General features: G+C 39.4%; 1 protein-coding gene across 1 annotated transcript in view; it reads left to right on the top strand.

The window, feature by feature from the left end:
• Positions 1-17,601, top strand: part of LOC102837087 (ADAMTS-like protein 1-like) — a 262,124-nt gene that overhangs the window by 206,841 nt on the left and 37,682 nt on the right. The window contains exons 6-7 of the mRNA XM_006864474.1: positions 7,170-7,244; positions 10,958-11,115. Of these exons, the coding sequence (XP_006864536.1) occupies positions 7,170-7,244; positions 10,958-11,115 (233 nt within the window). The remainder of the gene's footprint in view (positions 1-7,169; positions 7,245-10,957; positions 11,116-17,601) is intronic.

Genomic DNA, 17,601 nt, shown 5'->3' with positions numbered 1-17,601 from the left:
GGGGTTTTTAAATCTTTATGGGAGCAGAAAGCCTTATCTTTTTTCTAGGGACTGGCTGATGAGCTTGAACCATGGACCTTGTGGTTCACAGTCCAGTGCTTATCATATGGAGCCACCATGCTCCCCAGTATCACTAATGAATGCTGTTTTGGGGTGTTTTTTTTTCTGAATACCTTTTCTGTTTCAATTGATATGATCAAGTGGCTTTTCTCTCTTACACTATTATGGTGAATGATTTCATTAATTGATGTGCAAATAAAGACCAACCTTGTATTCCTAGAATAAACTGTTCTTGTCATGGTGTATTATTTTTGTATAGGTTGTTGAATTTGATTTGTCAATATTTTGTTGAGTACTTTTATATTTATGTTAATGTGTGATATTGATCTTTAATATTCATAGCAACATAATTCTGGTCTCAGACAATGAGGTAGGAAGTGTTCCCACCTCTTGTATTTTCTGGAATGGATTGTGTGGAATTGTTGTTATTTGTTTTTTACGTGTTTGGAATCACTCACCAGTGCAACTATCTGAGACTGTAGATTCCCTTCTCGGTACTTAACAGTTTGAACACATGGAATTCCGTTATTCCGTGGTTTCATGTGTATTCTGCATTTTAATTGATTGATCTTTCTCTTCAGTATGGGATGTATTATTTTTATTTTTCTCAGTGCTGGTAGTTTTAGACTGGATGCCAAACATCACAAGTTCTAACTTGTGAGGTACTAGATTTTTTTATATTCCTGTAAATCTTCTTGAGCTTTGTTCTAAGAGCAGTTAAGTTACTTGAAATCAATTTAATCCTTCTGACTCTTGAAATTTAGTAGGTGGGTCCAAAGCAATGTTTAGTCTAGAGCTAATTGTGCTCTGCTACTATGAACTATGAGGTTTTTCCTGTTTGAGAAGTAAGACAAGATACTATTCCCAGCCCTATCTGATCACTAGGTTCTCTTCCATAGAATTGTTTTTAAATGGTTCTTTCCCCAGTCTCAGGTAGTTTCAACACTTACATGCTCTAAACACTCTGCTGCTGGATTTCTAGAACTTTTTCTTTGTATAACTCTCTCTTCTTTGGTATTCTGTTTTACAAACTCTAGTCCCTTTGATCCCCTCATACTCTCAGTTTTAGCTCATTAACTCAAGGTATCCACCTGGGTTCCTTCTTCCTGAGCCACAGCCTGGAACCTCTGTCAAGCTTGTAAGTTGGGACAATTGTCTGACTCAACTCGTTTGTTTCCCAACTGTTAGGGTCCACAGCTCTTCTTTACTGGAAGTCCAGTGGTTTGAAAACCATGATTTCATATACATATAGTTCCCGACTTTACATTGAGGTGCCATTCCAATATCATAAGTCAGTTCTAACATGTCAAATGCCTTTTTGTGTGTGTGTGTAGTTTTCATGTATTATTATCTCTCATTATGTAACTTTATAAATCTAATCTTTATTTGTCTTTGAGGGTTGGCATGAAAATGCTAACATCATCAAATTCCATGCTACATTGTATGTAGTACTTACATGTATTACTAACAAGATGTAGCAAATAAAAGCAAAACAAGACAATTATGTGGTTGATTCCTTATAACTTGAATACATCATAAACCAGGGACTATTTGTAATCTCTGATTTTTTGGTCATTTCAGTCAAGAGGTTAAATCTGATCCTTATTACTCCATCTTGGCAGGAAACTAAAGTCTTGGTGATGGGTTCTTAATTCAGCTTTGCAATGATGTACATATACTCCACTTGGAGCCCTGGTGCAGTGCTATAGGATGAGCACCGTGCTACTACGCACAAGGTCATCAGTTCAAATCCATGAGCTCCTCGCAGAAACCTTATACAGGGTCACTGTGAGTCAAAACCAACTCAATGGTACCCAAGAACAACTTTTGACTGTCAGTATAGGCACTATTGTTAAGCATTTCTAATTCCCCCATCTCCCTATGATCCTTCCAACCACTTAATTCCTAGAGATTGCCTTTGGAATCTTCTTCAAAGCTGTTGATAGCATTTTGCAAGTTTGACACTGTCTTTTTTGATGTAGCACTTGGTAGAAAAATATGTCAGGCTTCCTGCCTACTTGAGAGAGAGCGTAAGGCAAGGTTGTGGGGTGCATTCTGATTTCCTGTCTGTTAAAACATGAAAAGTTGCTCCTCTAAGAAACACTGACATTTTGGATTTTGACTCTAGCGCCAATAATGCTGTTTAACTGATTAGGTAAAAAGACAAAGTCAAGAATGGCTATAGAGTTTGGGGCCTAGGTAATTGCAAGAGTGAAGTCCCCTGTGGGAAAAGGAGATTATCTTTGGCTTGTACAGTATATATCCTCCACCATGCAAATACTGATAGATTCTGGAATAAACACAGCAAATTTGAAGGGCTTCTCAAATTTCAGCTTCTTATATTTATTGGATGTATTTTAAGAGCAATAAATTTTTATGAGGATCAAAACATATATACAACTAAAACTCCCTGTATGTTTTATATTTAGTCAACAGTATTAACAATGGCACTTGCTTTTAAAATAATTAAATATTAACTCACATGTTAATTAGAGGGAAGAATCCTTTAAAACATGAATTTAACAAGAGTTTAAAAAATGAGAAAAACTTAGATATCAGTATAGGAAATTTTATATTTTCAGAAACATCATCATATTTCTCTGATATGGCAGTGAGTCACACAGAAATCTACATATGACAAGATTAAAAAGCATATTGAAAATATTCTGTATAAGAGGGTATGGAATATAAATACAGATGTTGTTGTTGGCACATGCTGTTGAGTTGGTTTCAACTCATAATGACCCTATATAGATTTCCAGGGAGTGGACAGTGGGTTTGAACCAATAACACTTCACTTAGTAGTCCAGTGCTTTTCCTGAGTGTGTTAAGGAGATCGTTTTGGTACAATCCTCAAATAGAGTTTTCTTGAGAAGTAGTATTTGCAACCCGTTTGTGAAATGACAGAATTCCATGATTCCCATGGAAATCTTATCAATTTAACTGAGAGAGGTTATCTGATCTGTGAAGCTGGTCTGCTGGAATTGTTGATTAATAACCTAGAGCTATTTCCTGAAGACTTCCTTCATGGTTCAGTCAACAAAGCCAGAGTAAGTTGGGGTGGGTGCACAATCATAGAATTGTGTACCTCTGTGGGAGAGGACATCCAGAGGAATGTATGGCATGGTGGGAGAGGAGACGCACCTGCTTACCAGCCATACCAATTAAGTTAGTCACTAAGGAAGCAAGTGTTAAAACCAGATTGCTCGCGCAGTCTAGGATGTCTTAAACACTTTTCAGAGCATGCACAACAAGTTGGGATTCACTGAGAATTTATTATCAAATGAGACAATTATTAATACATATACAGGGAGTCCTGGTATGGTGCTGTGGTTAATGCACCAGACTGCAAAGCCATTTGAACTGCAAGGTCGGTGGTTCAAGCTCACCAGCTACTCCTCAGAAACCCTATAAAGGGTCACTATGGGTCGGAATCGACTTGATGGCACTTCACAACAGCAACTCAAGGTCTCCTGGTGTGGGCCGTAGGATCAGCACTGAACTGTGAACCACAAGGTCAACAGTTCAAACCCACCAGCTTCTCCTTGGAAACCCTATGCAGTTGGGATGACTGTTGCTATGAGTTGGAATCGACTCACCCGCACTTAACAACAACAATGCTATGTGTTGAGCACTGCTTAAGTTTGTACCAGACTGTGTTGTCCCATGTAGTTTACTCTTCTCCGTCTCTTTAAGAATAGATATATTTGTGACAATATAAGCTTTATGTAAGACAACAAATTCTTGTATCTGTAAAATGGAGAACTTATAAGTCAAAATCACTTCCATGTAATGAAACAAGCTATATGAATGGTTGAATGTGAAGCTGATGATGTGCCCTGTAAACTTTCACTCAATCCAAAATAAAAACATTTAATAAAAAAAAAAAAATCACTTCCAGTAATATACTTTCCATTCAGTATCTACTCAGTGCTTCCTGCCACACTAAAATTCTTTGTTTAAAATACAATCCTTCCCCACTCCCAATTTCCCTTTGACTGTGTGGCATGCAGGATAAGTACTGGACTGCTAACTCCAAGGTCCGTAGATCAAACCCACCAGCCACTCCTCAGAAACCCTATATAGCGTCACTATGAGTCAGAACTGATTCAAGAACTGTAAGCAAGTGCAAAGGGGCTTCAGAAATCATTCTTCTTTTGCCTGTTCTACTCTCTCCTCCATCTTCCCATCTTCTCCCAGCAACCTTCTAGGTTCCTCTACTTTCTTCTTCCGGATGCATACAGGCATTACTGCATCAGCCCAAAGCTACAGTTAATGCACTAGTGGGTACAATGTGAGTCACTTCTCAACAGAACAAGCGGGAGGCAGCATGAACGGTGTGGGGCTCCGAAGACCGTTGCTGAACTTTTCAGGACTGAACAGAGAGCTCCCCTTTCATTTGCACTTTATTTGACCTGTGGAAAAACAAAGACTTTCTATTTCTAGAAATACCATTGTTTTCACTGCTTTGAGTTCCTTTTGTAAACTTAATAATTCATTTCTTTATGCAAGGCAGTTTGAAGCACTGTGGGCCCATCCTAACATTTCTTTGTTCCTTTACTCTATCCCACTTGGATATCTTTGTTCTATCTGAAGCAATTTTAGCTCTCTGAAATTCTGTCCTTTCCTCAACAATGTATGACATTAAAAACAGCTATAAGGTTGCAGTATAAGTAGACTATTCACTATTGTAAAGAACTTGATAAATGTAACCTTTACTTGGAAGGAATTTAGAGCAGACAATTCTACTTTACCATTCTACAGAAGAGTTTAAAAATTAATAAAAATAAATGGTTTTTCAATCCCTGTCCTTATGGAAATTCGGAATACAGGAAGGGCAGTTATATTTACAAAATCCCTACTGGGCTCCAGGTTACCCATCTATATGTCTAGATCACTATCTCTTTTTCCAATATTATGAGATTAAGTGTTGTTTTCTAAGGATCTGAGAAGTTAGTCAATTTTGAGATTCTTTTACTTAAACTGTCACAGTGACAGAATGAAATTATTACCTCCAAAAAATTGAGTGACTTTGGGGCTTTTCTTTAAACTAAATTCTCCCAGTGTCAGGATGATAATTTATAATATTATACAGGTGTGTAGAGAAGGACTCCCACAAAGCATCTGAGTATGCTGGGAAATTTGCACATGCCAGCTGTTTGCTTGTCTTCTGGAGTGCTTTCCTATCCATTTGATCTTGTTGCTTTTCAATGCCATCTAGTCGTCTGACTCACAGTGAACCTGTGCAGGGTTTCTGAAGGAGCTCTGATAGCATAGTGGTTATAAGTTGGGCTGCTAACCTCAAGATCAGCAGTTCAAAACTACCAGCTTTTCCGTGGGAGAATGGTAAGGCTTTCTGCTCCCTCAGAAAACCTATGCAGGGTCACTATGAGTCGGAACTGACTCCACAGCACACCACTACCACCACAATAGGGGTTTCCAATGAGTAGTTGGCTAGTTTGCACTGCTGACCTTTCGGTTCAAACTGACTTTGAAGTCCAGTCCTTCAGCATCACACAAGGACTCTTCTTGATTCTGTCACATTGCTTTTGTGTTGTTTTTCAGTCTGACACGTCGTTCTGACTCATAGTGATCCCATGTAGTGTTTCCGAGGAGCAGCTGATGGGTTTGAAGCACCAAATCTGCGGTTCAAACTGACCTTGCTGTCCAGTGCTTATCCTAAAGCACCACACTAGTCTTTATACTTATGAAAGGATGAATTTACTCTCCATAAAATAGGGATGGAGTCTTTGTGTGGCATTGCAAGTTAATAGGATGGACTGCAAAGTAGGTTTGAACCTCAGAATCGGCGGTTCAAGCTTACCAGTCACTCCTGTAAACCCTATACAGGGTTGCTGTGAGTCGGAACTGACTTAACAAAACTAAACGTCAACAACAAACATAGAGACCGTAGCAGCCTCTCTTCCTGCCTCCCAAGTGTTGGGTGGAGAAGTAAATGGTATAATGAAAGTGAAACTCTGCAATTTAATATTGTTGGTTAAAACTCATATTGTTGTCAAGAATGGAGTTCTAAGTAAGGATGCCTCTGATGTGTTTAGGTTGCATGTAGTGCACCCCAACTTTCTTCAAATGTGGGTTTGGGATGGTCTTTCAATGAATTTTATCTTACTTTGCTAGTAGATTGCATAGTAATCTATTTTTAGATAATCTTTAACTCAGCCAACCCCTCCCCAAATCAGGGGTGTAGTGATGGTGGTGTGCCATGGGGTTGGTTCCGACTCCTAGTGACCTTGTATAGGGTTTCTGAAGCTGTAAATCTTTACGGGAGCAGAAAGCCTCATCTTTCTCCCATGAAACAGCTGGTAGTTTCAAACTGCTGACTTTGAGGTTAGCAGTCCAACATGTAACCACTATGCTATGTGGGAAATGCTAATAACCATTTATTGGGTTCGTACTATGTGCAGGAGAGGATGTAAATCATATTCATGAGATTAAAATACCAAGAGGAGTCCTGGTGTGGCACTGTGGGTTAATACACTGGACAGCAAGGTCAATTTGAACTGCAAGGTCTGAAGTTCAAGCTCACCAACCGCTCCATGGAAAGCCTATATAGTGTTGCTATGGGTTGGAACTGACTCAATAGCACTTAACAACAACAACAAAAGTACCAAAAAAAGCATCATTTTTGCCTTTTAAATCTGGACTTTAAAAGCTTTAAAAAGAACAAAAACAAGTGTGCCCTCTTCTTCTGTCTTATTCATACAAGATAGATGCTCTGCCAGAGAAAAGTCCTGATTTTGATCTAATAAATTCACCCTTTGTACATTAGAATTTATTTTTCTTTCTTAATGTAACACACTTGTGCTATTCAAGTGATATTTGGCAGCAAAAGACCAGATTTAGAAGACTGAAATAAAAATTTACAAAGCCATTTTTCAATATATCAAATTCATATTTTTTATAAAAGGCCAAATCCTTTTTTGACTACTCACCAGCTCTTTTGGCATGTTTTATTTTAAGGGAAGTGGAAATTTTCATTTCCAAATGTTGGCATTCACATTTCAAACACTTAAAATAGAGCTTGTCATTGTTTAGGTATGTTTGTTTCCAGTTATGTGCTTTTAAGATATTGCTTTATTTCTCTTTAGTAGACGACACGGTAGTTGCTGTTCCCTATGGAAGTCGACATATCCGTCTTGTTTTGAAAGGGCCTGACCACTTGTGTAAGTAGTCTCAACCTCGTCTCTCCTCTCCTTTTTTCCCTTCTTTCCAACCTTCCTCTCCAACGTTCTTTCTTGCTCTCTCTCTCTCTCTCTTTTTTTCCCTATTTACTTGCGTGTTCCATTACATTATCAATTCAGGGGAGCATGGACACATCAAACAACTTTAACACTATGTCATTTACAGAAAACTACTATGGTACGTTTAAGTATCTCGTATATTAGAGGGCCCGGATAGCTTGCAGATAGCTCTTGGGATGCTGCTACAGCATGTTCCCCCTCACGTTGTGCACTCTGGCACCAGAACTGATCATCAGTCATGCCAAGACAGCAGGACACACCCACAGCTTTTTTATTACAATTTAATGTTGGTTAGGTGTAGAATTGTAAATTCAGAGCAGAAAATTAGAGGCTATAAACCAAGCCAGGGAGGAAAAGAGAGGCTGTGTTAGCATTTTTTATAGAATTCAGTTTCACAGAAAGTCTTCACGTTCATTGGTCACATGAATCTATCTGATTTCTTCCACTATGGCTGTGCCTGGGTTCCCGTGAAGCTGTCCATCATCTTCTGTTTGTCCTTTCCTCCCCCACATGTGCCTATGAAACCAATCCAGGTAGCAAAGGTTATCTTTTGGCAATTAGAATATGAATAAAATCATGCTGGAAAGACAAATGCACAGAAGACAAATCAGAGCCTGTAAGGGTTCGTTTAAGATAGACTGCTGTAGTCTCTCTAAAAATAAATCAATAAATTATGGGAGAGGAGAGTGTGAGGGTGATGAGAATGAGAGAAATAAAGTGCAGATCAGGCAAAGTTGGGAGATGCTGAGAAGTCACCTTATAAGGTTCCAAGTTCTTTTCTAACCCTAAAGAACTCCATCAAATCGAATTCTCACATGTTAAAGGATGATATGTGTGTATTCACTATAACCTTTCAGTGCTGTGTTTTTTTCTTTCTTTCTTTTGAGAATTGGACAGAACTAACTGCTGGTATAAAACCCCACTCACAGACCGTGTCTTTCTGAGCAGTGACAAGCTAACAAAACTTCCAGGCCAGGGTCATTGCCAAATAGGGGACTGACTTGTCACTGCAGAAAAGAAAACCCAACGGAACAGATTTAAGAGGAAATGCTGTTTTCATCAGCTATTAGCCACCTAGCTTTCCTAATTATCTGATCATAAGATAAACCAAACACTTGAACTTGTTTGGTTTAATTGTCACGAGATAGGTGAAGCTGCAAACACAAATGATAAAAACAAAATAGAATCTGCTTGTTTTCCCACAACAAATCTGTTGATAACAAATGCATAGCTGTATTTTGTATATTTCTGTGTTCTTGTTATGGAATATAATTCAGCAAGATCAATTATATCTTCTGCATCTCTTTGTTAAAAAGTTTTTTATTGTAAACTGCATGAAGTTTACAGAGCTAGTCATGAGTTTTACATTCAACAAATCATATACTTTGCTCCCTTACAATGTTTGCAACCTCCTCTATTTACCTCTATTCCCGTTAACTCTTGCCTTCCTCTCTGCTACCTTCATATTTCCTGTGCCAACTTCCCTCTTGTATATTGCCTGCCTGTCACCCATATGTACCCTCTACTCTGTGAATAATTAATCCCTTCCCACCTCCCCCACCTGTAGCCATCATAGAATGTTTCCTTTATCAAGAAAATCTTTTCTTAACTTTTTACAACAATGGACTCATACAATATTTGTCCTTTTATGATTGACTAATTTCACTCAGTATGATGTCTTCTACGTTTATCCATGTTGTGAGGTGTTTCTCTGCATCTTTTATATTCTTCATGCCTAGAAGCCAGTCTAATATGAGTCTAACTTTAACTCTTTTGGTATAAAACAGAGCACGACTAGTCAGTCTGGTCCAATACCGTTCATCTTTACTGAGAAGTACCTTGGAAAGGACAGCTGGGAAACTGGAGTTAGAATTGAGTAAGATGCTAAGATATGACCTAGCCCTCCAGATTTTCCCAAAATGGAGTTAATTTCTGTCCCGGAGGTATTTCTACAATCTGTGCATGTATGGCAGGAGCATGCTGGTGAGTGAAGGCAGAAGAAGGAGAATCCACGCTGTTACGTTCCTCTGATGACAGCTGTGATTTCTCCTCTTCACTGTTCCCTTGGTGGGCTTTATGTTCTTCTATAGGACCCTTTCTGTACTGAGGCAGAGGACTGAACTTGATCTACTCTCAAGAAAAGAGCTGCACAGACTTCACCTGCAGGTCTCCAAGAATGCCACTGAATATCAGAATTTTCCACCTATCGGTATTCCTTATAGGTATTGTTGTTAAGCACTGTACAGTCGCTTTTGACCCTTAGCGACCCTGTATAGTGTTTACAAGGAGCAGCTGATGAGCTTGAACTGCTGATCTTGCTGTTCAAAATAACATTGCAGTCCAGTGTATTAAGTCACAGAGCCACAACAGGTCTCCATTCCTTATATGGAACATAAGCGTAATATGTAGACAACATCTAGAAAAAAATATGACACCTCAAGAGACCTTAATGGTTTTCATAACCCAGAACCCTAATCATATAAGAGGCGTGATTCTGATGAGGAGTCCAGGTGTGGGTCTAGGAAAAGCACTCGACTGCAAGGTTGGTGGTTCAAAGTCAGTAGCTGCTCTTTGGAAACCCTATACAGGATCACTATGGGTTGGAACCAACTCAGCAGCACTTTACAACAACAGCAACAACATTCTGATGAAGCTGCCCCATCCATCTGTTGAAGAGTCACTGCCCAAACCATTAGCATTTTCATCCATCTATCTTTTCACGTTTTTGTTTGTTTGTCTGTGTGTTAAGTGCCATCAAGTCAGTTCCAATTCATAGCAACCCTGTAAAGGATTTCTGAGGAGCAACTGGTAGGTTTGAACCGCTGACATTGCAGTTAGCTGTCCATTGCTTGTCCTTCAGTGCTACACCAGGACTCATTTCTTCATACAGGGAACAATTATTCTGAATCACCTCTCAATCACACGAGAGCTCGACTCCGTCTCCTCTGAAACACACATCTCAATTACTTTCTTCCCCAGCATGCTCTGATTGGCTTTGTCATTAGCCAATCCAGATTCTAAAGCTCCTATAAACTGTCATATATATAAACAACTTGAGTAAGTATTTAAAAGAATTTAAACAGGGAGAAAACTAAAAGGACAGTACTGTTTATAATTCTCTGTTGTTCCTTTATTCTGATCAATAGCATACATGCAGTAAGCAACCAGAAAGTATAAATACAAGCAAGGTTATATATAAATGTAAAGTCATTCAGGTGCTGAGGAAACTCAGAGGTGCATACTGCATCTCCAAGAACTGAAGATATCCTAGACTCAGGACCATGAAGTCTTAAATCAGTAAGATCCATGTGGGAGAAGGTTGAATCTGAGGAGTAAGTGTTGTGTAAAACAAAGTACACAGCAATTTTGGCAGGGAGCCTTGACTGCTTAGAATGCTTAGCTAGTTAATTGTTAAATGATTTCCTCTACAACCTATCCTTCCATGTGATTCAGAGATAACCTATATATTTTATGCACACATACACACACACACACATATATATATATGAATTTCATTTTTGTTAGTCATTTAAAGAATGATATATCTAGACTTTGTTGCATGAAAATTGTTTGCATGTGATCTGTAGTAATCCTGGGCACATCTTTCTCTTCTCTTCTTGTGTTTCATTATGTAGATCTGGAAACCAAAACCCTGCAGGGGGTTAAAGGTGAAAGCAGTCTCAGTTCTTCAGGTACCTTTCTTGTGGACAATTCTAGTGTGGATTTTCAGAAATTTCCAGACAAAGAGGTACTGAGAATGGCTGGACCACTCACAGCTGATTTTATTGTCAAGGTGAGCACATCTGGGTCCTATGTTTTCAAGCCAAGGTCTCCACATTGATGTTACTTCTAATCTCCTGGGGAGAAAGATGCTTTAGGTTTTCACAAAGATTTAGAAAGCCTGTTCTCTGAGAAAATGTTTAATTCAAGGGTGTTGAGCTAGCTATTCCTGGACTTTACTGGAAGTTTTAAGGTCTTAGGAAAATCTTTATATGTATATATTATTTAATAAAAAGACTTTATATGTATGTATCATTTAATTAAAAGGCTAGCAGCAGGTGTCAGATGAAAACTAGAAAGCATATTAGGATTTATTCTTTGACTCACATAAGGTGTCCCTGGTAAAAGAAGGAGACAAACTGAGGCTCCATTGACTTGGTCAACTCATTATGCTTCCAACTGCACGTTCTGGTTTCTGTTGCACTGGCAGAAGGAATAAGTTATTTCCTTCCATCAGAGCTTCCTTACTCTTCAAGGTAATATAAAACATATTGCTGGAAGCAACACATGCATTCTGTAGGAAAAATGCACTAGAAGAACATTTAGGAATCACAATAAAGTAAAACATATTTTTTTCCTTCAGTAGGTCAGAAGGACCTCAAGGATTTCAGCTGTAAAGCTGTAAAACTTGTAATGTGTCCAGGACTCCATAAATTTTTCATCATGGGACCTGGAGCCAGAGGACATTTGATTTAAGCTAATGCTTGATGACCCCATGGCAGCTGGAAAAAAAAGAATGCATAGAGGAAAATGTAATAGGCAGTGAGGTTGGATGGAAGATGTGTTTCAGAGTACTGTCCTCTGCCTTCCTCTACAAGTTGGTTCTTTTAATCCAGTCCAGATGAGAACCAGGTACAAGTTTTGGTGAACAAGATGCTACAAACCATCACAGATAGCTTACAGTAGCGTTGGCACAGCTGGTCATTAAATACATTCATTTAGACAGGCAAATATAATAAAGAATTGAAAGTTTCATCTTTATTTTTTAAAACCCTAGAGTCCTGTTGAGTGGACCATTTATACTATAGTAATTTACCTAGTGGCCTTGCAAGAGTTAACACGCTTCCCAAAGTGCCTAACATACTGAAAATATAGATTTAAGTAATATTATTCATGCTGGAATAGCATTGTCAAAGGCATTTTATATATCCAGCTGCCTTCTGCACATCACCACTTGTATGTCCCATAGGCACATCAAGCTCAACGTATTCAAAACTGAATTTGTGAAGCTCTCAGAAACCTACTTTATCTTCACTGTTCTTGTCTTGTAGGAAAATGCACTATATTCTAAGGCAGATCAGAAACCTTTGATTGACCCCATCTTCTCCTTCTCTTTTATGACCCTAGTTAGATATTAAATGTTGTCAGTTCTCAAAAGAATAAAAGACAATTATGGCAATTTTTTCTAACATATGCAATTCTCCAATAGCAGTAAATAACAAACAAAAAACAATATGTGTCGTTTCAGAGGTAGATCTGTATACTGTACTCATGTGTATGTTGTTGTTAAGTGCCATTGAGTTGATTCCAAATCATAGCAACCCTTTGTAGGGTTTCTGAAGTGCAGCTGGTGGGTTTAAACTGCTGACCTTGTGGTTCGCAGTCCAGTGCTGATCCCACAGTGCCACACCAGAAGTAGGGAGATACATGTGAGGATGTGCACATGCATATATTGGTATATTTGTAGCATAAGTGTGGATGTGCTACATATATAATTTTTTGGACTGCCAAAAGAACAAACAGATCTGTGTTGGAAGAAGTACAACTAGAGTGCTCTTTGGAGATCAGGATGACCAGACTTCATTTCTCATACTCCAGATATATTGTCAGGAGAGACCAGTCCCTGGAGAAGGATACCATGTTTGATAAAGTAGAAGATCAGAGAAAAAGAGGAAGACCCCCAATCCTCTTTGCTGCTAACTGAAAGGTTGGTGGTTCAAACCCACCAACAGTCCACAGAAGAAAGACTTGGAAATATACCCCATAAAGATTGTTGTTGTTGTTAAAATGCTGCCAAGTTGGTTTCGACTCATAGGGATCTTGTGTAGGGTTTTCAAGGGTGGGTTTGCACTGTCAACCTTACAGTTAGAAATCCAGTGCTTATCCTATAGTACCACATAGAAATCCAGCTTAGGAAACCCAATGGGACAACTCTCCTCGGTAACATGGCGTCGCTATGCATCAAACTGGACTCCACAGCACCTAACAGGTCCCAGATACTGCTGAAATAGGGCAGTTGTTAACAGTTCTGTTTTACCCACAAGGAAATGAGACCCAGGGAATTTGAGTGATTTGCTCACACTCACCTGGAGGTAAGACAGAGCTAGAAATCACCTCTCTTTAGTTCTGTCTCAGATCTCCTTTCAGTATTGTGTGCTGTTTCTAAGAAAATATTTCATTTCTTATATATGCAAATAGGAGCCCTGCTGTGACCCTGTAGGATAAGCACTGGACTACCAACCACAAGGTGTGCAGTTCAAACCCACCAGCTGCTCCTTGGAAGCCCAATAAAGAGTCACTATGTGTTGGAACTGACCTGACAGATATTAACAACATTATATACAAATAAGAATAATTAATAAGAGAGAGTTTAAAGAAGTTTTGATACTTCCCTGAATATCTGGCACATTGCCCCCCAAGAAATGGGTGAAAATAAAAGATTTTCTTTCATTTAGCTTGTGCCATCCTCACAGTTGTTTTTATCTTTGAGTCCATTGGTTAGGAAGACTGCCAAAGGAGCATTTTTAAGTGTTTTAGCACACAGAAATAAACTCATTCCCTTGATCTGCATCAGATGAAGTATTAGGTAGAGATGATAACCTCATATTCCTTTCTGGGAAAATCTGAGCATATGCTTGCGTATGATTCAGCACACACATGAAGAAAACTGTTCTTATTACAATAGACTAAGAGGAACCTGGAGGAAAATCACATATGTAAGGTGAGTACATTTACAGAAAGTCCATATGCATCCTTCTTACAGATAGAGGTGGAGAACCTTTTTCCTGCCAAGGGCCATTTGGATATTTATAATGTCACTTAATAGAAATTTGTGTTGCTATGAAAAAAACTCCTAGATTTATTGAATATCAAGTCCCACCTGTGATTGTTTGGTAGCGTCAGACCAAAGGATTTCGCAGCCTTATATGGCCTGTAGGCCAGAAGTCCCCACCCCTGTTTTAGGAGCTGCTCAGCATTATGCCTGATGCATGGAACAAACTAACTATTAAGTATGGTGTCTGCCCTCTCCTTTCTTACAATGTGAATTGTCAGATAAAGCAATGGATAGGAAATTTTGAAATAATAAGGCATTGCAGCGTATAATTAAGTACCAAAATAAAATGGGGAGAGTGTAAAAGCTGTGGCCCAGTGTAACTAGTAAAAACCTTTGTGAAACTTGGGCAACTTGCAAATCACAGATAGGATTGAGGTAATGAGTGTGTTCTCTACTGGAGACTGAACTTGGTGACTGTTGGTTTCTTCCTGTCGCCCAGCATGTTTCTGGATAATTCTTTATGCCAGTCACACAGAACTCTGCAAACAGAAAATCAGTGTCTCAGCCAACCACTCTTGAGAGGAAATGTTTAAATTCATTTTAAGAAAATGAAAGAAATATAAAGTAAGTCATGACTCCTTTTCTACCCAACTTCCAAAGGTAGCTAATGCCCCCAACAAATATGTCCCTCTTTGCTAGTAGAATCCAAGAGGTTACAACTGAGCTAATTAGACACATAACATTGCTTATTGGGTTTCTTTCTCACATTATTTTGTGTTTGCATCACTAGGTTTAAAGAAAGAGTCAAATAACTGAGTGCTCACCTCTGATAACAGCAGAATCCCCACCCAATTCTAACCTCCATTGGCTGTGCTCAGGCCATTTGTTTTCTGCCCTCTCACTCAGCACTGGGATGGTCCTTCAGTGGACTCAGGCCTGCTCTGTCTGCTCATCATTGGCTTCCTGACCCTTTGCACACCCTCTTTATTTCCTCGCTGACATCACACCTATTGGTCTCAGCTTGACATCTGTGATCTATTGTCTAATTCAAAGGAGTGAGCATCTTGGACTATAACCAACATCTCCCATGTTGCTAAACTGCTGTGTCTTCCAATATTGGAGTGTGAAGTCTCAGAGAACTAGAAAATGCAGTCATTCTAATAGGAATACTGTGCTCTAAGGAGTTTGTTTTTATTCGTTTTATCTAGTAATCCCTGTTCTTAGCTAGCACTTCCAATTTGTAAAATTATCTGCTATTTCAAACAATGGAATTATTAAATATACTTATTTGGGTAATAACGAGCATTTTACAAGTCCTTTTCACTTGACTATCCTGCCTAAAGATAGCAGTCATCAGAGGAAAGTGGAAGGGAAGAGAAGAGAGTGCTCTTGGGTGAAGGTTGGTTAATGAAGATACTGTTTCTTAGTATTAGTTTAATTGTCAATTGATGGGAACAATTAGTAACAAGTTCATTTGTTGGCTCATTCACTCCTTCATTTACTCAGTAGTTGTGTGAATACCCATCCTCATTGATTGAATTGTGTCCCCTAAAAATATGTGTCAACACAGCAAGGCCATGATTCCCAGTACTGTGAGATTGTCTTCCATATTGTGATTTGATTTAATTATCTTCCATTGTGTAATTATAAATCCTAATTTCTGCCTATGGTTCGTGGGGCAGGGTTTGGTCATTTTAAAGAGGCTGTGTTGTGTTAATGAGGTCACATGTGTTGTGTTAATGAGGTCACACTAGGCAGAAGTGCATCCCCCTTACATATGTCACCAGCCTTGCTTAAGCCACAGCCCTGATTCCATGTAAGTGGAGTTTCCCTGGGCCGTGGCCTGCACCACCTTTTCTCTTACAAGAGATGAAAGGAAAGAGAGGGAGCAGACAGGGAGTGAACTCAGTCCCACCAAGAAAGAAGATCTAGGAGCAGAGCGTGTCCTTTAGACTCAAGGTCCCTGCGCTGAAACCCTCCTAGACTAGGGGAAGATTGATGCCTACACTTGGAGATCTCCAAGGAATGCCAGGCTTGTGATGTTGAAAGGAGACGAGAACCTTCCCCCGAAGCTGAGAGAAAAAAAGGCCTTCCTCTAGACCTGATCCCTGAATTCAGACTGAGCCTACTAAATTGTGACAGAATAAATTTCTGTCATCTAAAGCCATCCACTTGTGGGAGTTCTGCTGTAGTGGCACTAGATAGCTAAGACTCCTACCATGTGCTCAGCATCATAGAAGATGCTGAAGAAAGATGAGTGACAAAGTGAATGGTGCCTACCTCTATGGAGTTCACAGAAGATGGAGGAGAATGGCAATAAAAAAGTTGTATAACCATCCAATATTTATAATCAAATAAATAAGTGCTTTGGCTTCCTAGGATAAGCACTGGAGTGATAACCACAAGGTCAGCAGTTCAAACCCACCAGCTTCTCTGTTGGAGAAAGATGAGGCTTTCTGGTCCTATAAAGATTTACTGCCTCAGAAACCCTATACAGGGCCACAACCAACTTGACAGCACTTAAGAACAATGACAAATAAATACAGTGAAGATCTTATTTTTGTCCTATACTTGAAAGCCTAAGCAAAAGCGCTGGTTTTTTTGCAAAAAGTTCTTCAAGATACGGTATCACTGTAACAGGCACACTGATAGATTTCCACTATTTCCAAGATTTCCCTGTCATGAAAACCTTGCTTGTCCTATCAGCAGCGTGTCACCAATTGGAACTCAGAGGCTCGCAGTAGGAAATGCACCCACAGGTCCTTTGTGTGGGTCTCTCCTCAGGCCAAGCTGCTCATTAAAGCAGTGATGAACTACAGCCAAAGCAGGTGGAGTGGGGGAGCCCTGACAGCCACCTCCCTGCCACTGACTGGGAAAGAAATTCCCATAACTCCAGTAAGAAAGAGCATCTCGAGACTGAGAAACTGTCCCTTTCCACACTGAGGAGACAAGGGTAAAGCAGTTCACAGTACTTCATTTAAGAGAACCTTTGTACGTACACACGATGTCTTTTGTGGCTCCAGAATTTCTCCTTGGTTCTTTTGTTTTGCATGGATTTGAAACTCAGCCATTGCCCATCTGTTCATGTTTCCACTGTCTTGCAGTATTACACCACTGTGCCAATCAGCTGTTATGGACAGTGACCTGTTTTTGTCTTCTCATCTGTTTTAAGTGTGAAAAGTCATTGTGTTGGATTGGAATCACTGACATGGTGTAATTACAGGGAGACAAGCTTGGTTATGAACATTATTTTTCTTATTAATATTTGTTGTTTTTAAGTTCCATTGAGTTGGTTCTGACTCATAGCAACCCTTTATAGAGTTTCCAAGCAGCAGAGGGTAAGTTTGAACTGCTGGCCTTGTGGTTCAAACCAATCTTGCAGTCCAGTATTGTTGTTGTTGTTGTTAAGTGCCATCGAGTCGATTCCGACCCATAGCGACCCAGTACAGGGTTTCCAAGGGGTGTAAATCTTTACAGGAGTAGAAAGCCTCATCTTTCTCGCGC

The sequence above is a fragment of the Chrysochloris asiatica genome, unplaced genomic scaffold (assembly GCF_000296735.1).
Source record: "Chrysochloris asiatica unplaced genomic scaffold, ChrAsi1.0 scaffold00065, whole genome shotgun sequence".
Taxonomy (NCBI): Eukaryota; Metazoa; Chordata; class Mammalia; order Afrosoricida; family Chrysochloridae; genus Chrysochloris; species Chrysochloris asiatica.
The sequence above is the reverse complement of the archived record's forward strand: the minus strand, read 5'-3'. Positions and strand labels throughout refer to the sequence as shown.